The sequence below is a fragment of the Alosa pseudoharengus genome, unplaced genomic scaffold (genome assembly GCF_046254945.1).
Source record: "Alosa pseudoharengus isolate Yale_2024_CS ecotype anadromous, Long Island Sound unplaced genomic scaffold, YU_APseudo_1.1 YU_APseudo_1.1_scf_11, whole genome shotgun sequence".
Taxonomy (NCBI): domain Eukaryota; kingdom Metazoa; phylum Chordata; class Actinopteri; order Clupeiformes; family Clupeidae; genus Alosa; species Alosa pseudoharengus.
In genome coordinates, this window is record NW_027468576.1 from 2,376,038 (window position 1) to 2,400,709 (window position 24,672).

Below are 24,672 nucleotides of genomic sequence, written 5' to 3' on the forward strand. Positions count from 1 at the left end.
TTGGTCTTATCAATAATAAAAAAAGCAATTCATGCTTTAGACCATTTTAATTTAAAACATTTTAAAAACAAAGTACCGGTTCAGGCACCGTTTCGGCACCGGCACCGTTTTAAAAGTATCGATTTAGCACCGGTATTGGATAAAACCCAAACGATACCCAACCATAATAACAAGTCTATTTCACACAGTGTTTTAGTGGAAGTCTGCACCACCCTATGCACGCCACCTTAATCTATACCTTCTTCCTCCATCCCCGCATGGTCTTCAGCATTGTGAGCACAAGCTCATCAGCAGTCAACTACCTCTTCAGGCTTGCAAGAAGGTCTGTGTAGGTCTTGTCATCCTCCACCTGAAACAACAGCAAAATCATACAAATACCTTTATAAATTTACAAAATAAAATCACAAAACTATGTGCGTGTATGCACATACACACAAAAGAAGAGGTAGCCTAAACTATTGAAGCATTCTGAGTAACTCAAATATTTAGCTAGCTAAATCTGATTGCCTGGCTGGCATCAAGATAAAGACAGATTACATTTCACCTAGTAACTAAAGGTGCTGAAATGCATTAATGACATTTCTGACAGAATCTGTGATTTCACATCTTGTTTTCTACAACTACATATTGAGAGGAGTAAAAATATCGCTCAACTTATTTCATGTCAGAGAATTAGTGCAACTTAGAAATGCGGCGCCCATTGATTTATTCAGCTTTGGAATGCTATACTGACTTGCTAATATAATGCTTACCTAACAAGCAAATTGATAATATTACCTCAGTTTATCCAGCTGTGTGGTTTCCAATCGAGGTAAACTCCAACTAAGTGCAGGTGGCATCCGGCTGTCCACGTCAAATGTACTGACTGAAGTGAAAATATTTTTTCGAGTATCCAAAATATTTGGCACCATAAACCCCTTAACCAATCATATCAAATTGAAGTCAAAGTGAAAGTCTGCTTTATTGTCAATTTCTTCACATGCGCCAGAAAGAGATCGAAATTACGTTTCTCACTATCCCACAGTGAAGACAAGACATATTTTACCAATTAAGTCCACAGACAAACATGACATTCAAGTAAACAAAAACAAAAAAGTAAATAAGAAGGCACATACAATGAAGAAATAAGAGCAGCAAAATTGGGTTGAAATTGTGCATAGACAGTCAATATAATAGTGCAAATATACAGTCATAGACAGTCAATATAATGTGTAGTGCAATGGCTGAGGTAGTTCTGTTTGACCTAAGTAAGAAAGTAGCATATAGTGGTGCAAGTTATGTAAGAGCAGCAGAAGTGTTGTGTTTTCAGGACAACAGGACAACAACAACAAGTTGCAAAGTGTACAAGTGTAAAAGTGGAGTAGTGCAAGACAGCCATTGTGGGTCCAAAGTCTAGGATGTTATGTAGCTGAGGGTGGAGGGAGGAGAGGGTTCAGCATCCTAACAGCCTGGTGTATGAAGCTGTTGCTGAGTCTGGTGGTGCGGGAGCGCAGGCTTCTGTACCTCTTCCCAGAGGGCAGTAGATCAAACAGATTGTGAGCGGGGTGACTTGCATTACTCACAATTTTAGTCGCCTTGCGGGTGAGGTGGGTGGTGTAAATGTCCTTCAGGGAGGGGAGTGAAGCACCAATAATCCTTCCAGCTGTGTTCACTATGCTCTGCAGGGCTTTCCTGTTGTATTCAGTGCAGCTTCCGCCCCACACAGCGATACAGCTGGAGAGGATGCTCTCAATGGTGCCTCGGATGAATGTGAAGCTTATGTTGTCAACATTACAGGGAAGATTTCATAAATAAAATCAGTCATTGGACAGCTGAGATATTAGACGATTGGTCATCGTTACTTTTGTAACGAAATAAGAACGGTCGTAGCCTGGGTGCCAGCCAAACTTAGTCCCGCCCACAACATTTGAGGTCGGGAAGTTCGGTCTGGCATTGCTCCGTTGTGGAGCAACAGCTCCTCGTCTATCATGTCATCTGAGCATGCTTAGGTTGATTATGTTTGCAACAAAACCGCTGTGGCTAGAAGAAGACAGATGGCTTCTAAGAGCCCATATGGAAAATGCATATTATTTCAATGAGGTTTTATCACTGAAAACTATTATTTCTGAAAACTTTGGCCAAAGTTGAGATGTGGAAAAACTCATGGTTTCACTTTCATCAAGGCAAAACAGCGTGTTGCATTGTGACATGTTGTTCCCTCGTTCGTTTGAAATCTCTGATTGACCACCTGTTCGAGGGATTTGCGATAGCCTTTCCCAGCTGTTTATAACATGTTTGTAGCATATCAGTGTTCAACAGAATTATTTTTAAAAACGGAGGGGATATAGGCTATCCGTTTTTTCCTAATAGTTAGGTTTTAGGTTAGGTAGTAGGTTTTTTCCCTACTACGTATCTCTTAGATTTCGCTAATGAGTGTTGTAGGAGATATTGACGGCACAATAACTTTTACAAAAGACCAGAAAACAATGTTAAGCCATTTGTGGAGTAGAAGGATGGTTCGTGTGTTTTTCCTACATCTCACGGTAAGTTAAGTTAGGGCTATCCAATTGAGTGCAGAGGCATTCCCCCCCTGTAACACACCCCATAATTACATCCCAATGGAGCAGTATCAGACTCATATTCTGACTAGAATTGAGTATGGCTACGTCAGGCTAGAACTTTCGGCCACGTAAGGGAGTTACAAGGCGTAAGGTGTGACTGGAGTTACAAGGCGTAAGGTGTGACTGGTGTCAGTCCAGGACTGCACGTATGAACTGTGTCACATGCCTTTTGGCGAATACCCAAAAAATAGAAATATTCAGACCTGAATATATCTGATGAGCAACCTCCTTTTTCCAAAATTCTTTCTGCACATGAAAGGGCCATCTGTGGACTTTATAAATCAAAAGAAAAATGCTCTGACTTTTTATTAGGATTCAATTTGGATTCAAAGCATAACTTGTAAGATTATGGTAGCCAAAGGTCAAGATCACTGTGATCTTATGTATATCCCATTGTGGTGAATAAACCTAAAAATCCCTGACATAATTTCATATGTGATACAAATATTCGAATTTGGTGGTCAAAGGTCGAGGTCAAGGACCTTGCATTCTTGAGAAAATTATATATCATAAATGCCTGTAGGGATGTTTTTTCAAATGTGGTACCAACATTCACTTCCTCCAGACCTCCAGAAGGCTCAACAGTGCTATCTGGCATCTCAGACCCAGCTCCCTCCACACTCATGATAGGTTGTCTACCAACCAATACCGACACATATTTTGGTAATTTGTCTTCTTTGCTGTGGCCATTTATGATCCGATCAGCAACATAGCAATCCCTTGATGTGGGCACCCACAAATACCAACAAATTCTTCAGTTAATCATCTTTCTAGCTGTGGTTATTTATGTTCCCATCAGCAACTATACAACAAACAAAACACCAACCCTTAATGAGGGCACCAAGAAGTACCACCAACGTTTTTGGTTATTCCTCTTCTTTGCTCCCACAGTTTCTGATCCAATCAGCAACATACTGTAACCAGACCAACCATAAGCCCTTGATGTGGGCACCCACAAATACCTACACATTCTTCAGTCAATCCTCCCCGTCTGGTACAAATATCAGTGTATGCTAGGGATGGGCATTCGATTAAATTTTCTTAGTCAATCGTCGGGAGAATTAACGATCAACTATTGATTAATCATTAATATTTCTAGGCCTATTAAAATTTATTTATTTAATATTTAAATTTTATCACAAGAAAAATAACTTGTGGCAGTTAAACTGGACGTTTGGTTAGGCTAAACTTGAAGATATTAAGCGCTGCACTGCGGTGCTCTAAAGCAGCGGAATGCAAGCCGGCGTTCAGATTAAACAGAGACCCTCGTTTGTTCCAAAATAATACATTATTAAAAAGAATCATGTTAAACAATAACTTAACCAAAAACATAATACTGCTTAGATCTGACAGGTTTTGTCAAAATGTAACTCAAAACTATCCAAGGCACGGAGTCGAGAAAGAGGGTGAGAGATTAGCCAATTAATTAGGCTATTTAACAATGCCAAGCCAAAGCTTTAAAAACTGCCGTAAATCCTCAAATTATGGCCGGGGTCTTTTATTTACTTTGCTTTATTTGGGGAACAGGGCTTTATTTGTAGACTATTTTGAGCAGGCCTTTATTTCTACGTGCGTTTTAATGTGAGTCATGCGTTTTGTTTGGAGCGCATACCGCTATCAAAAGCAGAAGATTTTCCGTTTGGTTTGGGATTTAATTTACTTTTGGACAGTTTGATTATATTACTCAATGTTGGGACTGATGAGCACTGAAATCTGGGAGGTATTTGATGGCTCACTATTACATTTCATGTAGTTGAAAGAGTCGAGATTTTCACCCGCTGTTTATTGCGAGACAAGGCAGCCGCTTTCATTCATTCAAAACGTGCGCTGTGCTGTAATGGAAATCTTATTGCGTAGCCAAGTAGCCTACATTGATTTACTTTATTAAATTCGTAGGCTGGAATGCCTTCAGTCGCAGCAACAACTGTGTTTAAATGTAGTAGGCCTAGTAGCCTAGGCATACTGCTTCAGCCTGCAAGCTCAGAAGGGGGCGGCAAGCGACTGAGTTTGAGAGCGACGTGTTGGATAGATAGATAGATAGATAGATAGATAGATACTTTATTGATCCCCAAGGGGAAATTCAAGGTCTCAGTAGCATACAGACATCACACACAACATTTACTAACAGCAGAAAAAAAGTAATTAAAAGTATATAATATAAAAAACACAACTAAGCAATAAGGACAGTAGAAGATAAAGAATATACTAAAATACCCATGGAGACCCATGGTGTAGAACGACTTTTCATTGACAACAAAACCAACCAACCAACAATATAAAATATTAAGAGCTCTTATTTCATTGAGTTAAATCGAAACAATGTCTTCTATTGCTCGTGCACTGATAGTGGTAGGCAATTATTACATTGCAGTGTTTGCAGTGAACCAATGTTTTCGTTTTTAACGATATAATAGTCCCACGCCACACTTCACCGTGAACTCTTCATAAATCAAAACGGAAACTCGTAGGTAACTGCGTAGCCTAAAGCATCAAATATCGTCCCTGGGTGGTATAATGTCAACGACAACAAATTAACGTCATCGACGAAATTCTTAATGATCAACTATCGATCGTCGATTAATTATGCCCATTACTAGTGTATGCTATTTGCACCCCCGTGCATTTACTCTGGCATATTGATCACACAATGTAAAAAAAAAAAAAATGAGCAACAGGTTTGTGTTGTTATGTCACAGGATGTGAATAGCTCAGCTGTGTAATAGACACTCTGAATAAGGTATGCTGTTTGCATCAATGTATAGTTAGAAGTGGATGCTATTTGTACCCTGGTGTGTATAGTAATGTATGCTATTTACACCCTGGTGCGTGAACTAGCTAATTGTTGCAATGAAAACTTCAGTTTGAGAACTGATTTCTTGTTCAAATTGCACACCTTCTCTACAGAGAGTTGGTACACGTGTGCACTCACTCTGCCAAAACGCATCATGCGGGAATTGAACCCCGGTCTCCCATGTACTAAACCATGTCTGTGACCTCTGCACTGTCTACTTCCACAATTAGAGAAGTGTTTGCAGGTAAACTTATAGATTATAGACCTCAGCGTCGTATTCAGAAAATTCCTGTTAACTAACAAACTGACGGTTGTATGTGTTCACTGAACGAAGATTCTGAAAATAAAACACAACTGTTCAATCTAAAACTTAATTTGAACAGATATCTTCTCTTCTTCACTTTCTGCTGACGAAAAAACGAATGTCCACCATGTTTTTTGTGCACGTGAGCAACGTCTTTTTGTTGTTATGTCACAGGGTGTGAATAGCTCAGCTGTGTGGCCAAGGCTATTCGTACCAGGGGTGTAAATAGACACTCCGTTGTTATTATCACATGATAATAAAATTGTTATTTTTCATGTGATAAATGGTTTTACCATGGGAAAATGTTAATCTAGCTTGGCATTGCTCCATTAGCATTATATATATATTATATATATATATAAACACTCAATACCCAAAGTAACCATCATGTTCTTGTTTGTAAAAATATCCGTTTTGGATGTCCACACAGATCCAAGTAAACCAGCATTCTCTTTAGAAGGGTTTAAAAAAAAATATCTGTGTGGGCTAAAACACTGTTTACGTGTGGACGAAAGACCCAAATTTTGGCTTTTTGAGTTTTTAGGTGGACCCTTCAAACTGGCCAAGTTTCATCAAAATCGGTGACGTAGCATGTATCACCCCTGCCTGGTCCTCTCATGGACATACTCTTAACATTTGGAATGCTGCGCTGTTTTCGGAAGCTTTGGCCCAGAGTGTCAACAATCTAGATCATTGTTGACGATTTTTGTTGGGCACATACACATACTATGACTCGTTTGAAAGGTGAGACTTTTTAAGCTCTCAGTGCCTACGTGCCTCTGTTCCTGAGAAATCCCAAGCTAAACAGTGGCTAGTTTTCATCAAAATCTGAATTTTTTTATAGAAATGGAGATCTTTTATGAAATATGCGCTGTTTGACCTGAGAAATGCTGCCTGTAAAGTTTCCGGGAAGTGCCCTAGCGAGACCTGGTGCTGCTTCTTGAGCTGACGTGCATGTGTCACTGATTTGACCCAAAGCGGCAATCATCAAAAGCAGACTTATGATAAAATGTCCAGATCGTGCGTTTTCATGAGTTTTCTATCGTCATCTATTTCAGTTCTATTCATCATAGAGTTCCCAAAATCGCACATAATGTGTTAGAGTGTCTATTTTCGTATTTTAAAAAAAAGCTAAAAACGCAATATTGCCTTTTTGGCACTCAAAGTGTTAAGCCATCCACAGCTGCTTTATCTTTTTTCACTGTGCCCAATTATGTTTAGCGTAGTTACAGTATGTTACGTATAGTTAAATATATGTTTACTTTTGAGATGTGTTTTTGATTAACTCTCATCTTTTTTTACATAGGGAGATAGCCTTGCATAACAGCCCTATACAGCTTCTTCAGCAGCTTAAAGTCTCCTCTGCTACTTCAGAAATTGTGGTTGCTGTTGCACAGAACGATTCCCCAGAGTTCCGGAGACAGTCAGAAGACTACTTCAATGTAAGAAGAGTGGAAATTTCAAAATATTCAAAATATTGCTGGCTAGCTATTAATACATATCTACAGTGGTTTCACCAGTTTGACTTGACCATTTGGTCTATGAAAAATGTGAATTGAGAATTTTAACATCTCACATGTGTAAATATCCCACTCACAAGTGCAACTGTGAAACATACAAGCACACACAAAATAACCATGTGCATTGTCATCATATTATGCTCAAACTTTTATTTTCTCCCTCTTGAATCTATTTTTCCCTCTCAAGTCATAGTTTTCCTCACAAGTTCCATTTGTTCCACTCTATAGTTAACTTTAGTAGCAGCATAAAATATAAGCTGTAACTATGCACATCATCTCAAGATTTTTGGGTTTTGCCGATATAGTAATACTGATTCAGTGCCTATCTGCCATTGAGATTTCAATTTCAACCAAAATGATTTGGATGTAAAATCAATATCATGGCCCCGGCACAACTGGCTGGGGCACCTGCACCGTACGCCGGCGACCCGGGTTCGATTCCCGCCCCGTGGTCCTTTCCGGATCCCACCCTGACTCTCTCTCCCACTCGCTTCCTGTCATTGTCTACTGTCCTGTCAATTAAAGGCAGAAAAAAGGCAGAAAAAATATACTTAAAAAAAAAAAATCAACATCATATCATATCAATAAGGTAAGGTAATGTCATCTCACTATCTTGGTAGCTAGGGTGGGTTAACATCTAGAGTCAATGAATGCACTGGCATATCAAAATCAGTCTTCCTAAATATTTGTGATTGAGATCAACATAGAGATTAGCTTACCTTCATAACAGGTCGTATTAGACATTATACATTAATACTAATACTAATTTCAGATCACGGAAAACACAAGTGAGTTTTTCTCCAAACCTTTTTCCAAGGACTACAGTCTCTATGGTTATATTTATATATAGTTATGGTTTACCACAAATTAGAAACGGAAATTTTATTTATGACAAAAGTAAGCTGCTAACATCATGTTATCATTTTGATGTTTGCTGAGCTAGTACACCAAAAATTGTTAACTTACCTTTGATATCACTGATGTCGGCTACTCCTCTATCCTGTTGTTGTACCCTTTCATTTGAACTGCATTATATAAAATTTCTCCTCAGCCCATTTTTCAACATCATTCACGATCAAGCTCAAGGCTGTCTGTCATTGGATTGCATTCATAACTGCATTCAGCACTTTTTCCTACCATGTTAAGGGAACAAGTGCTGTTTCACACTTTTGCATTTAGAGGTCTTTAAAATACTAATTTTACATTTTAAACATGTGCAAATAACATACTATAACCCTGTCACTACAGTTGGTGCTACAGGTGACGTTGTTCCTCCCCTCAGCCTTGTTTTCATTGAAAAATGGCCACCACATGAAATAAGCGAATGGGTGGTATTGGCAAATCAAGACCTTCATGTCATAGCACCAGTTGCCTATAACTAGAATTAAGAGTGGGTTTGATCAGGGGCATGGAACTCGGCCTCATCCAAGGATTCCAACGGTACCTCATTTATTAAAATCGAACAGGTCAAAAGTTATCCCATGTGTTTTAATTGACCAACTTTGCTGGACTCCCTCTTATGTGGTCATCATTGTGTCTGGAATGTTTCCTGGAATGTTCATAAATTCAGTTATAAAAATAACTGTAAATATTGTTCTATTGTATTTAAAGTAGATTTTTCAAGAAAAATCACTACTCACTACTATCTTGCTTCATGTCCCTTCATTTGTCAAAAATGTTTTTTAACCTGACATACGCACTTTAAGAAGAACAATAGTGGTCTTGCTGGATCAAACCCACTAATTATTGTTGTAGCAAAGTTTTATTTACCCAGTGAAGTCATTAAGCAAAAGAAAAAGAGGTTGTCTTTATTAACTGCATAACATGTTTTCTTCTTCAATAATTCTACAGGCTTTGAAGTCCTTGGGAATGAAAGTCACATTTGAAGATGTCCCAAACACAGATCATTTCAACATCATGGAAAATTTTGTTGATTCAGACTACTACCTAACACAGGTGGGAAGAGCCATTATTGCATGTTTTCATTCACTGCAATCAAGGGCGGTAGACGTAGCCAATATGTACAGGGGCCATCACAATCCTTTGGCCACACCCTGGACCTTGTCATCACAAGGGGTCTCACCATTGCAACAGCCGTCAAGGATCTGGCCCTATCCAATCACTTCTGTGTTTTCATTCATATTTTAACACCTGACACTGCGATGCATAAACGTTGGAAAACGAGTGATCAATGATCACACCTGTGCTCTTTTTGAGCAGGCACTCTCTCAGACCCTGTGAGTACATACTGGACGATATAGCCCCACTTTAAAACAGTCAGAGAAAACCGGAAAGCACCTCGACTACAAAATCCAACTGTTAAAGGTGCTCTAAGAGATGCTGGGTAACGTCACTTCTGTTCACTTCTTCCTCCCCCTCCCTCCCGTGCTGCTCCCGTGCAATTGAAACTCTCCTAAACGCGCATACAGTAGATGCTTGTCTGTGATTTGCTGGAACAGTTTATGTTTTTATGGGCTAGGTTTGCCCAGGTTGTTTTTGTTACTGTTTTTGGAGCCTGGGCTGTCCACAGAGATCACGTTTTTTTACAGTGTATTCAGGACACCGACAGCTAGCGGTTGGTTAGGTGATGTTAGCAGTAAGTGACATAAAATGTTTTAGCCTAAAAAATGTGTGGCATCACTTAGAGCACCTTTAAGTTCCTTAAAAGAGAATGCTAAAGGAGATTGAAAGAAAATGGCACAGACATAAACTCCAGATCCACAAAGAAATGCTCTGTTCTTATACCTTTGAGATATGCAAGGCAAGATACAATTTTTTATCAAACATCATCAGCAATAATACTTGTGTGCTTTTTTTACAGTTGTGAAGTTAAAAAATCTGCCCTCTCAGCTTGATCCCGCACTTGTCTCAAATGATGAATAACACAAAATGCAGCTTTTAAATTATCATTTCATTTGTTGAAGATAATGAGTTATTCAAAACCTGTATCACCCATGTGAAAAAGTAATTGCCCCCCTAAACCTAATAACTGGTTGAGCCACCCATGGCTACACCAACAGCAAACGTTTCAAACAAGTTGTTTACATCGCAGAGGAATTTTGGCCCTCTCTTCTTTGCAGAATTGTTTTAATTATGCCAAATTTGAGGGTTTTTGTGCATTAAAGGAATGTTCCGAAAGCAAAAACATTGGTGGAGTTTTGAGCAAGAACGCAGTGAAAGCGAACATACATATACAACATACAAGCGGGCATACACTCACGTCAAAAACAAACTTTGAAAAGTGTATTTTGAACATTGTCAGTAGTGTAAAATAGCTTGTTTTTGGCATGAGTGTATGCCTGGTTCGCTTTCAGACAATTTGGTGGACATGTCCCCTCCCAGTATTCAGATATGAACAAAATGTCCACCCCCCATATTGCTGATATGAGATCACTTCCTGTATTGCAGCGCCCCCTATAGAGGCCAAATGATGGCAATTTCCTACTGCGTCCTCACAATCAGGTACCAAGTCCCTATACCAAATTTGGACTTAATACATCAAAGCTTTGCTGAGATGTGCTCACTTCCTGTTTGGCGGCTTTGCCACCAAATTTGATTGGTTGTATTGAATTAACGCTTTCGAATATCAAAACGCCAATAGGTATCTTTTGTGAGGCTTTGTCTAAAGATCATCTGTGCCAAGTTTCGTGAAAATCGGACCAAGTTTAGAACCTGTGAAAAGTTTTTAGTGTTTTAGTGTCTTTTTAGCATGAAACTTGGTGAAATAAATCATGGGACTGTCCCCAATCAATGTGCCAAATTTTACATCTTTTTACCAGACAGTTCTATGGGCTGCCATAGACTCCCATGCCAGAAGAAAGTAAAATAATAAGAAAACCAAGAAACGCAATGAAGTCCTGCAGCTTCGCTGCTATAGGCCCCAAATACAAAATCTTATTAGGCTATAGGTCCAAACCTATGAGTCTAAGCCTTAGTTAAAATATTCCTTAGGTAATTAGTCAAAGAGCCATTGCATTCTGTGTAATATAGAGGTTAAAGGAGAAGTTCGGTGTAATATTGACCTAAAGTATGTTGAAACATGATACCGAGTGTGAACTTATGTCTCATAGCTCATCTCGACTTGTCCCCTGCACTCCGAAATCTGCCGCTAGTTAGCCGATGCTACCAACAGGTTTTCAATGGGGGTGCCTCGGGCATCGGTCTAGCCATGCAAATAAATCACTGTTTTCCACCATTTAGTAGGCTCAAAGTAGCTCCACACTTTATTGGTAGACTTCCGAGGGTCCTGACATTTAAAACGAGACATTGACAACTTTGAAAAAGCCCTGGTAGTTTATTTAGAAGACGATTTATACAGACAGTACCTTCAGGAAGTTTATCGTTCGCCGCCATCTTGAATTTAGTCACGATAAGTCGAGCGACGAGTACGAATGAACAGGTATGATAAGGGATCAGATTCCAAAAATAATTCTGTAGCAGCAATTCTGTATACAGTAATTCTGTATAATCCAGTAGCAGCAACTGGAATCTGTGCATTTCCACGGAATTATTTTTGGAATCTGATCCCTTATCATACCTGTTCACATTTACATTACGCTAATCCTAATAATTATTTTAGCCACAAGCACTTCACGATGGAGCATACTGTACAGTGTGTAAAAATTGCATTTGGGGCTTTCTGCTATATGAGAGCTATCACTCTACTATTATTCACAGTCATTATCATGGAAAATATAATGTTCAGATATGTGACAAATTATTATTTGTTGCTTTTATTTTTCCTTCCAACTTGCTGAGGCCCCCTTGCGGCCCCCACTTGTTTGTGATTTTTAGTAATATTTTTGCATGGCAGGAAATGTATTTAAATTTTTTGGGGGGGTCCCCCAGACCCCACCACAGATTTGATCCCTCCCATGACATCATGACTATGGCCTTGGTTTACAGTTATAACTGCCTTTCTGACATAAAACCGCTGTTTTGACCATTTTCAGGTCAGGTTTTGTGCAATCACAGCCCTGATCAAGGTTTTAAACAACATACGTTTTAATACTGATGAAGGCAAAACCTCGGTTTTAGTGTTACTGGACCACTTGGACAAAAGATAAAGAACAATCAGATCAATTGGAAGAGATCAGACGGGAGTAATTATATTTGGCAAAAGGGACGAAAGAATTGGAGTTACTACTTTACCAAACAACTTCAAGTCATACAAAACACTTAGAGTTCTCACAAAATCACCCCAGTACTCAAGTCCCTGCAACTTTTACAATTGATTTAAAAGTACTGTTACTTGTTTTAAAATCACCTTCCTCAAGACCTCTCAGATTTCAAAAGAAAATGTACACAAAGAACCCACTGTCAGAACCAACCAGCGGATATTAAATGTTTATAGAGTACTGATGGAAAATGTTCCAACTGCTACCTGTTTTAAAACAAAAAAGACAAAACTGTGGCTTTCTCTTAGTCGGATTATAGTATCTTAATTGCACTGTGTGTTTTATAGCTTTTATTTATGCTTTTTACATATTATTTTACAATTTGTTGTGGGAGCCGAACTGGAGTGCATCACTTCAATATCAGACAAAAGGACCCTGAACAAACTGATCAGCATCTTGGACAATGAATGTCATCCACTCCATAGCACTATTGTAAAGCAGAAAAGCCTGATCAGCTGGAGACTTCACTCAATGTCATGCACAACTGATAGACTGAGGAAGTCATTTGTCCCCAGGGCCATTGAACTGTTCAGCGCTTCACTTAAGGGTAGAGGAGAGATCGACTTCTCTGCATGGTCTGTTTACATGCTATATTAGCACATTTGCACAACCCCCTCCCTCCCTCCTGTACTGTGGCCGTACTTGATGCTTGATACCTTATACTCAATACTTTACCGTATTTTCCGGACTATAAGTCGCTCCTGAGTATAAGTCGCATCAGTCAAAAAATGCGTCATGAACAGGAAAAAAACATATATAAGTCGCACCAGACTATAAGTTGCATTTATTTAGAAATGTATTTCACAAAATCCAAAACCAAAAACAGAGACTATGTAACTGGATTATTGAGGCCAAAAAGATGAAGACGAAGGAGTGAAGGCAGCCAAGAGGAGGCCATGTGGTACACCAAAATGTATCTAAAATGTGGAGAATACAATGCAATCAAGCATTTTGGGCGATGTGGAGTCACAAGCTGGCAGCAGATTAAATGCTCATGAGAGAGAAAAAGATGCAGTTTTAGACATGACCAAAGCAAGCCAGGCGATAGGCCTATAGGCCCGACGGTAATTGTAAAGCAATTTACAAAAGATTCACTGAACAAAAATGCTGATATGATGCATGAAAATGTAGCTAAAAATGTGGAGAATGCAATCAAGCATTTTAGGCAATGTGGTGCTGGCAGCAGATTAAATGCTCACGATAGAGAAAAAGATGCAGTTTTAGACATGACCAAAGCAAGCCAGGCGATAGGCCTATAGGCCCGACGGTAATTGTAAAGCAATTTACAAAAGATTCACTGAACAAAAATGCTGATATGATGCATGAAAATGTAGCTAAAAATGTGGAGAATGCAATCAAGCATTTTGGGCAATGTGGTGCTGGCAGCAGATTAAATGCTCACGATAGAGAAAAAGACGGTTTTAAAAGGACGTGACCGAAGCTGAGGCAAGCCAGGCAATAGGCCTATATAGGCCCGACGGTATTTGTAAAGCAATTTACAAAAGATTCACTGAACAAAAATGCTGATGTGTAGGGCTGTAACGATATACGATTCGAAACCGAAATCGCGACATTCATATCCACGATACTGTGTCGCGGTGTGAAAAGGCTGAATCGCGACACACCCTTTCTGTTTCACGCAGTGCTTTGCAGCTTACGCGGCCGCAAAAGCAACCCACATCTCCCGCTTTACTTATCGGTAGCCTACGTTGTCCAAAAACATAAATAAATAAATAATAATTTCATACCTCTCCTTGCTTTCATTGTAGACTATGTGTGCAACTTTACCAAACAGTAGTAAACCCCCTCTCCTTGCCCCGCTCTCTCCCTCTCTCTCTCTCCTGCTCAATGAACACGCGCGACTTAAATAAAACATTCGCAATCGTGAAAGCAAGGACGTATAGAAAACGACTAGCTAAATTACTATTAAATCCGCTTAGCATCATTAGCATGCTGCACATATTTGTTTAAAACTCTTGCATTGAAGTTCACTGATCATTTCAATACCAACGTTTCCCAAAAGGGCCTGTCCCAAGGAGAACAAGTATTACCTTGAAACTTAAACACACATGGGGAAACTGAACAGTCCAATCAGTAGACTATGATCGGCTAAGCTAGCCAACTATGCTACTTTGTTTACAATATTTCCAGGCTTCAACCAGACAGCTGAATTAAAGAGGTAGAGTTATAATAAAAAATAGTAGGCCTAGGCTATAGGCTAATCTGCATAAAGTGTGCTGTCATAAATATCAGTCATTCAGAAAAATATTTTTATATCAGGATCAGGATCGAGATTCATATCGAACCGTGGGTCAAAAACGTGATACAAACCGAATCGTGAGGTTGGTGTATCGTTACAGCCCTACTGATGTGGTACATGAAGATTTAGCTAAAAATGTGGAGAATGCAATGCAATCAAGCATTTTGGACGATGTGGAGACAAGCCGGCAGCAGATTAAATGCTCGAGAGAGAGAGAAAAAGATGCGGTTTTAAAAGGACGTGCAGACCGAAGCTGCAGCAAGCAGGTGATATTTAGAAATTTATTTCACAAAATCCAAGACTAAGAACAGACAGACTATGTAACTGTTACACATTGAGGCCCAAAATATTGAGAATTCTACAGGGAATGTTGAAGACAAAGGAGTGAATAGTGGCAAGAGGCAAGCCGAAGGCTGCTGACATACATGAAAATTTAGCTAAAATTCAATAGTTAAATTATAGCCTATATAGGTGCTTCTACATCAACCGCTATCGACGGGAAAGGAAAACAAACGTTTAGCGATCAGGAACCGTCGGGAATTTTGCAAACACAGAAGCATGACCGCCTATAACGCGAGAGAACATGGATGTGTTCTCCATTTGAGGAACGTTATAATCGATTGCAGACGTGAACAGACAGCTACAGACACGGAGCGCATAGTAGGCCTACTTTCACTTTCTGTGTGTATTCAAGTGAAAGATCATTAGTAGCAAAACAGCGATCAAATATTACATGGCAGTGAGTTTTGTTTTCAAATGTTTTCATGCATGTCTGGGTGAGGAATGTTTAGGGGACAGACTATCGTAAATCCTCAAATTATGGCTGGGCAAAGTACAGCACCTTTATTTGGAGCAAATTCGAGTCAGCTATAGGCCTTTATTTCTTGCGTTTTATTGTGAGACATAGGCCTATACTTTTCGTTTGGAGCGGTAGGCTATCAAAAGCAGATGTTCAATTTGAGATTTAATTTACATTTGGACTGTTTGATTATACTGCTAAATATCGGGACTGATGACCACTGAAATCTGTGGGGTATTTAATGGTTCACTATTAAGTTTCATATATAAAAAGAGTGTCGGGATTTCCATCCGCTTATTGCATTTTCATTAATTTATGGAACGTGTACTGTGATGCAAGGGAAACCTTATTCCGTATAGCCAAAGAGGTCTAAGATAGCCTAAATTTAGTTATTTTTAAAATTATGCATGATTTACTTTTTTATAAAAATTCGTAGGCTGATGCCTGGCAGCAGCAATGGTGTTCAAATGTAGGTTATTGCTTCAGCCTCTAGCTCAGAAAGGGGCTGCGTGTGACTGGTAGCTTGATAGCAAGGTGTTGGAGACTCATGGTGTAGTACAATTTTTTTTTATTGGCAACAATATTAAACCAACCAACAATATAAATGATTAAGAAGAGTTTTTTTATGAGTTAAATTGAAACAAAATTATACTGGCTTTTATTTGTCCGAATCTGAGGCCCGGCTATAAATAGAATCCCGGCCATAATTTGAGGATTTAGGCATGTAGGGTTCATGTCAATTAATATAAATTAACATTTAAAAACATGTTCAATTATATATTTTTTTCATATATAAGTCGCACCTGACTATAAGTTGCAGGACCTGCCAAACTATGAAAAAAAGTGTGACTTATAGTCCGGAAAATACGGTAATGTTTATCTTCTACTGTCTCTATTGTACAGTGGAGTTGTCTTATATGTATATTACTTTTTCTGCTGTAAGTGCATGTTGTGTGTGATGTCTGTATGCTACTGAGACCTTGAATTTCCCCTTGGGGATCCATAAAGTATCTCTATCTATCTGTCTATCTATCTATCTATCTATATTTAATTTCCCTTGTTTTATTACAACCCCAAAACAGAAAAAGTTGGGACGTTGTGTAAAATGCAAATAAAAACAGAATGTGATAATATACAATTATCGTAAATCCATATTTAACAGCAAAAAGGACATAGACAACATATAAAATGTTGAAAATTAAAATTTGGACTATTTCATGGAAACTATTTGTTAATTTTGAATTTGATGCCAGCAACATATTTCAAAAAAAGTTGGGACGGGAGCATGTTTACCACTGTGCAGCTTCACCTCTTCATTTAACAAAATTCTGTAAATAACCAGAGTTTATAAACTGAGGAGACCGTTTGCTACAGTTTTGGAATAAAATGTTGTCCCATTACTCCCCGATATAGGATTTCTGTTGCTGAACAGTATGGGGTATTCTTAGTCATGTTTTTCATTCCATTATGCACCTAATTTGATAAATCTGGACTGCAGACAGGCTCTTAGCACCTGGACACTTCCTCTATTTAAATTTGTGCAGAATTCCTTTTGCCATTGTTTTCCTGAAATATTCAAGGTCGTCCCTGAAAAAGACGTTGCCTGGATGGCAGTATATGTTGCTCAAAACCTGTATACATTATTCAGAATTGATTGTGCTTTGCCAAATGTGCAAGATGCCCATGCTGTAGGCATTAATGCTTCTCCACACAGTCATAGATGTTGGGTTTCGAACTGAGCACTAAAACAAGTTGGATAGGTTGGATACTTGGATAGGCCGTCTCCTCTTTCCAAGTTACCTCAGTCCATTTTAAACAAGCTCAGGCCCGAGGGTGATATTTTCTGTATCATGTCTCAATACAATTTTAGCTGTTACAATTTTGGCTGCGGTTTTTGACTTGTATCAAACTGTGCACATAGACAATGGTTATCAGAGGTTTTCCTAAGCCCATACAATGACCGGTCTGGAAACAGGTCTGGTATTGATGCAGTGCCATCTGAGGTCCAAAAGACCTCAAAAGACATCCAATTTGTTTGTCAGCTCTTTCCCTTGTTAGCAAGATTTCTCTGGATGTTTTAATAATATTATCTCCTGTAGAGGATTAACTCCCCAAATACGTCACAATTTCATGTTAAGAAGCATTAAAATTACATTGTTTCATCATTTGTGCACACAAGTTTACAGAGTGATGAATACCCCTACATCTTTACTTCTAAGAGACCCTGCCTCTCTGGGATGCTCTTTTTCATACCCAATCGTGTTGCCACTTACCCTAATTAGTTGTGAAACATTCTTCCTTTTGTTTTCTTTATCATTACATTACAACTTTTCCAGCATTTTGTTACCCCGTCCCAACTTTTTTGAAACATGTTGCTGGTATCAAATTCGAAATTAACATATGTTTTCCATGAAATAGTCAAATTTGTCATTTTCAACATTTGATATGTTGTCTGTGTCCTTTTTGCAACTAAATATGAGGTTAAGAGATTTGCAGATTATTACATTCTAGTTTTATTCACATTTTACACAATGTCCCAACTTTTTCTGTTTTGGGGTTGTATATTTATTTATACTATTACTAAAATAAAATGAAATAAAATTACTATACTAAAGAAAAAAAGTACATTTGTTTGGGCCCTCATGACTGCTTGGGCTTAACTCTTCCACACAGTCTAAACTGTGCCATCTGGCAGGCTGGTGACAAGGAAGTATAACGCTGCTTACAGTAGTTTCTACGACTGGTGGAAGACCACCAAATAAATGGGTCACTCGGGCCTCTGATTCTGGCGAGAAAGGCTCCAGGCAATGATTGACACTACAATAAATCATCAATGTCACATCATGTGTCACAAGGTGACAACTTGAGTATAAGTTCTCGGCAAGAGTATGCTACTATGCACAAGGGGTTTCACACGGTCTAAACTGCACCATCTGGCAGTCTTCCACTAGTCATAGTTCATTGATCACTTTTTGGTAACCTTTGGTAAAGTTTAATGTTATGTCAGGAACTCAGGGAGCAGTTAACATTGTCTAAAACAAAACAGAAGTTCACCGTTTATTAGGTAAAACAAATACATAAATGTACTGTGTAATGTGCATGACAAAAGATGCAGTATTTCAACACTGCTAAGCATTCAGTATATTAACTGTGTCCTTCTCTTTCAGCTTCTTCTAAAGATGATGGGAAAAGACTGAAGTCACTTACAAGCAACCAAGACACTAAATTACAGCCGAGTCCACTTTCTCAGTGCTTCTGATCATAATAAAATAGAATAATGCCTTTAAGTATGATTACATTTTGATAATAAACTTACTTTGATAATGATACAGTTTGATAATAAACGTTCAACTTACAGACAAAGGGCCCTTTGGATATTTATAGATTTATAGATTATGGGGGCGGTGGTTAGCTGGAATATACAGTAGCTTGAATGTAATCCTTTGTAATATAGTTGACATATGTAAGTCACTTTGGACAACAGTGTCAGCTAAATGAATTAATATAAATGTATAGATGGAAAATGGCTCATAAGAAAAAAGTATGCTAGGTACATAGGAAATTCAGTTAAAATTCAGTTGTCCCAGATGAATCTGTGAATCAGCTACTCAATTTAAAATGCTGAATTTCCCATTCCCCATTAAATGAGAACCTTTTTATCACTTCATTATTGTCCCATGATTTGAAATAAATGTTCTTTTGCCAAATTACACATCAATTTGCCATGTTCTGAAGTAACAAGAGTAACAAATTATGCACATACACAGGGTTTCCCGCAGGAAATGTGTTCATCAAGGTGGTAAGTCGGGGGGGAGGTGTCTTGTATCGGTTGCCGTCCGACCGGTGTCGGTGGGGGGGTGTGGGTGTTGGCGTCTTGTTTGTGCGATACACTACAGACTCTGTACATTTAACAATTATTTATTAAACACTACATATTAAATAAATAACCAGCTTCTAAAAATAACAGTTAACAAAGAACAAAGTAATAACACCAAACAAACTATACAACAGTATACAAATATTTCAAAATATTTGTGTAATTTGTGCAATTGTAACAAAGACTATTACAAACTATAGAACAAGTGCAAAAGAAAGTGCAAAACAACAAAACGTGCAAATGTGATCAGTCACTACTTATGGCAGAGCTGACAACTAGCATCGTTACAAGCCATCCTCCTTGGCTTTAAAAAGATAATTTCAAGGGCCCTTTGGTAATTGCACTGTTTTACTATTGGACCATTAATGCTTATCTTCATGCAGGCTGTCAGACTGTTGACCTGCAGCCTGTTCCGCAAGTCTGTCCTGATCTATACACTGAGAGTGAATGAAGTTTAGATTATTTTATAGTTTTGTGTAATATGGATGGAATTTGAGCGCGGAACGCTTTTTAATTTAGAGGCCGGAGTGGCCGCTCTGTTCTGCTCCGATACTGCTCACACCACGAGTCTGAGGCATGGCCAACTGTCTTCCTAATAAAACCAAGACCGTTAAATTTCAAAGATATTGGCCATATAGTCAGTCAGTCAGTCAACACTGTGCTGAGAGCAGGTGGCTGTTTACTCGGCCGCTTCTCCGGTCAAATTCGCGTCAGGTCAATTTAGCTCCCCTGTCCCAAAGAACTAAGAGCAACGGCAATATATTTCACTCAGAACATTTATTTTAAAAGACTGCAACACTGATAGTGCAACAACAAACAAGCTTGGCAATGTTAACTAAAGAGATCAGTCGGGATTAATAGCCAAAAAAATACAGGCTTAGCATCCAAGTTTTACTTTTAGCCTTCTACTTGATATGAAGCATATTCAAATTGCTCACGTTTTTCTTTGCTCTCCGTAGCACACCCTCATGTTTCCGAAATGTGTCCTCTTAGATTACAAAATGAATCTTTACTCACTGGAACAGTGTCACCACCACATGGTTATTCTTGCTCTACATTGTTAGTATCTAGTTGTTTTGTAGGAATAGTAGGCTACGCTAACTTATCAGTTTCCTTTCTAACAGTAGCGTAGCCAGAAATGTCCAAATGGGTGGGCACAGAAAAAACGGGTGGGCAAAGTGAATTTGATTGAACATAAGAGAGGCCTAAATTAGATACACCATACAAGCATTAATCATAGGCATGTTATTTTTATGACATAAAACAGGAATTTATTGAACGCATTTGATCACAGCTGACAAATTACGCAGAAACATTTTCAACTGGAGCAAAACAATGCATGAATGTAGCTTCTGCGCGTCATATGAAACACAATTGAGACAATAGATTGACCATATTGGACAACTGCAAAGCCTTATCATAGGTATGTTACATTCATGACATGAAAAGTGAAACTTATGGAACGAAAATGACAAATCACGCAGTTGGCTAAACATTTTAAACTTGTGCCAAATGGATGAACCCAGCATCGGTGCATCGCATAAATGAAAACACAAATTGAAGCAACAACTTGATCATTGGACAACCCTACCACTAAACCTTACCATAGGCCATAAAAAGTGGAATATGAACGCATTTCATCACACCTGACAATTAAACGGAGCTGTGGCTGTTCGCGATTTGACTGATTCTTGAGAACGAGGAGCGAGATATTTGCACCGCTCAGCTCCACTCACTAGCTTTGATTCGGAGGCATATCACATATGTAAAGATTATAAAATCTATTTTTCGATTCATGACACGTTTCTTCTTATTTTTTTAATGCGTTCTGCGGAGAAGGGAGATTGGCGTTGGTCACGGTTTGGGATGAAAGGGAGAAAACAGGACAGAGTAACACGTTTTTTTTTTGACTACGTAGTTAAGGCGGCAGGCTTGTTTTGCCAAGGCGGCCGCCTTGACTGCAAAGTGCTGCGGGAAACCCTGATACATACTCACTCATGATGGACACATGATGAATTTATTAAGACAGAGAATTTTGCATGTAAGTCTATTATTGTTTCTCAAACTCAAGGATCCTTTGATTTTACCTTTCTCATTCCCACTTTCTCTCACTTTGATTGGCATTTCACCTTTTTATTTTTTGCCTTTCTTTGCATACACTGGTAATTCCTTAAAATAACATTCTCTAGTTATTATTACAGTGCATGCAAATACACTATCCATCTGCTTCTTATTCTTCTTCCAACCAATTTGTGTTTAATTCAACTCGAACCATTTAACGTACAAACTTTGTTCAATCACTGTTGTGTTCTTTTTCTAAAACGACACTTCTGCTATGTATTTTCTCGTTGTTGATAACTTTTCAGATATATATTGAGATATTTGCCATAAACGAGTGGAAATTTCCCATTAAAAATACTCGACTCAACTCTACTCGGTTTTGGTACCAGGTGTCTGTTTTCCACCGCAAAAAAGTACCCCCTTAAAGGAATTATCCGGAGTAAAATGCACTTTAGATCGATTTACGGATGATTGGGGGTACATACGTTGAGTTGACATCAAAATCATGTCATTCGGATGTGTTTTGAGAAAGTTCGATTGTACCATTTTCAGTCACACAACTCGTAGCCTGGAAGTGAGCAGGGCATTTCAATTTCGCCGCTACAAAACGCTATTTTTATACCTCTTCTACAGTTCCAAACAACATAACACTTACGTGGTAGTGAGTAGAGGGTCCCTAAAGCCAAACCGAAGTATCCCGAGGTCTTTATGTGGTCGAATAGAGAGGGTGTGTTGTAACACGCTCTGGAAATTCATAATTTCGTCGCCGTTTTAAAAAAAAAACGTTTTTTTTTTTTTTTAAAAGGCGACGAAATTGTGAATTTCCAGAGCGTGTTACAACACACTCAGCAATAAGACTCCTACAGCAAAGATGGCAACATTTCCGGAAAGGTACTGGCTTGATGAAATTCATTCTGGACTCTCTATTCGACCACATAAAGACCTCGGGATACTTCGGTTTGGCTTTAGGGACACACTACTCACTACCGCGTAAGTGTTATGTTGTTTGGAACTGTAGAAGAGGTATAAAAATAGCGTTTTGTAGCGGTGAAATTGAAATGCCCTGCTCACTTCCAGGCTACGAGTTGTGTGACTGAAAACGGTACAATCGAACTTTCTTAAAACACATCCGAATGACATGATTTTGATGTCAACTCAACGTATGTACCCCCAATCATCCGTAAATCGATCTAAAGTGCATTTTACTCCGGATAATTCCTTTAAACGTAACTGGGTGCCATAGTGACGCTGGGGGTAAACTACCAACGCGGGACACACAGAATTGTGACGCCGTTGTAAAAGCTTGATGTAAAAGCTGTCACTGTAGGTGGTTTTATTCCCCTATAAACGTAGCCTACAATCTAAATAATCGTCAGTGGAAGGTGTCCCGAAAAAAACAAATAAAACCCACGTTAACTAAATCTATATATAAATTACAGGAATGACTCTCTGTGTTTGTGTTAACCGCTACACTCCCCCTCATAACCTACACAGCACTGTAGGCTCACATATCTTTGATTTTAAACTTGACAGGTGTCTTGCTACGGGCACGACTAAGTGCAGTGCCAAGTTAGACGTGATTTGGAGAAGTAATGCAAAAGATAATAGTTAAATAAATATATAAGTAAAAGAAGCATATGTTGGCTTTCTCTGCTCTAGCCACTCCCCCTCACACACAGCACAGCGCAGGACCAGAGACAGAGAGGGTAAGGAGAGTTTTGGCAGGAGTTTTGAATCACGGGTCAAGATCATAGACAGTAAAAGATCAAGATGCAAGATGTTTGGATGACTATCATGTCCGACTTCAACAATAAAGACTCCCTGTATGCAGTTTGCTTGTATAAAATGATTCCGCGGATTTTGCAACAACACGCCAACAAACATGGGTATGTAGTGGCAAATCAAAATGACGTAAAAATTATGTGCAATAAACTGACGCTTGGAATAGCCCAGTGTACTTTGGACTTGAGACTTTAAACAAACGACAATTCCTCAACACCACAAAAACAAAAGGAGCTGGTCATTGACTTTAGAAAGAATAATGACTGACGACTGACATTCAACCACTCTTCATCGGCGGGGCCTGTGTGTAGAGGGTTCCGGTGTTCAGGTTTCTGGGCATTGAGCTGGAGGACAAACTGACATGGTGCGCCAACACCAAGGAGCTGCTGAAGAAGGCGCAGCAGAGACTGTATTTTCTTAGAATTCTCATGAAGAGCAGTCTCCCCCAGAATCTGCTTCTTGCCTTCTATCACTGCTCCATAGAGAGTGTGCTCACATACAGACTGTGTGTTTGGTACGGTAGCTGCACATCCTCAGAGAGGAAGGCACTTCACAGGGTCGTCAGGGCAGCAGAGAAGACAATAGGCTGCCCCCTCCCCACACTGGAAGAGATCTACACTTCCAGATGCCGCAAGAAGGCAGTAGACATTTCAAAGGAGATACAGAACAATGAAAACCAGGAAAAAAGTCTAAAAAATAGTTTCTGAAGGCAATCATGGCCCTTAACTCTTCAAATTTGGAATAGTCTGTTCTTGGCCCTTAACCCATTGTGCAATTTCTATTGTGGAGTATGTTTTACCAGTGTAATCTGTACAACTTTTTATCACCAGTACAATTATGTACAGTTGTGTGCAGAATAATAGCAGTGCGTTTTAAAAAAATGAATAAAGCTCAAAATCCTTAGAATAGCTGTTTTCTATAATAATTCCATAATATCAATGCATTGGGAACACTGCACATTCAATTTCAAATCAAAACATGACCAAAATTGATCAAGTTTGTGTTATACCTTTACAGAAAATGAAGAAAAGGGAATGTTAGGCTGTTCAAAAAATACCAGTGTTTGCATTTTTCTTTACAAACTCAAAACATTTACTGTATAAACTGACAAAAGTCTCAAGTTTTTGCTTTACTTTGAATCACTGCACTAATATCTATTTGCATTACCATTATTTCTGAGAATTGCTTCACATCTAGTCATCCAACTACTGACACCTGTGAACAGGTATTTCAGCCCAGGACAATTGAACTACATTCCACAATTCCTCTGCATTTCTGGGTTTTGCCTCAGAAACAGCATTTTTGATGTCACCCCACATTTTCCATAGGATTGAGGTCTGGGGATCGGGCTGGCCACTCCATAACAGCATAAGACAACATGACCTCTACAAATATTTTGATGTATTGAAACTGATCCATGATCTCTGGTGTGCGATAAATAAGTCCAACACCACAGTATGAGAAACATCCCCATAACATGAATTGTGCACCACCATGCTTT

The 24,672-nt window shown here is 38.9% G+C and overlaps 1 protein-coding gene across 3 annotated transcripts in view; it reads left to right on the forward strand.

Annotated features, from left to right (window-relative positions):
• Nucleotides 1–19,118, forward strand: part of afmid (arylformamidase) — a 77,640-nt gene extending 58,522 nt beyond the window's left edge. For all 3 annotated transcript variants that reach the window (XM_076277749.1, XM_076277751.1, XM_076277750.1), the window contains 3 exons: nucleotides 7,002–7,137; nucleotides 9,067–9,171; nucleotides 18,619–19,118. In XM_076277749.1, the coding sequence (XP_076133864.1) occupies nucleotides 7,002–7,137; nucleotides 9,067–9,171; nucleotides 18,619–18,648 (271 nt within the window). In that variant the 3' untranslated portion in view covers nucleotides 18,649–19,118. The remainder of the gene's footprint in view (nucleotides 1–7,001; nucleotides 7,138–9,066; nucleotides 9,172–18,618) is intronic.
• Nucleotides 19,119–24,672: the final 5,554 nt, after the last annotated feature.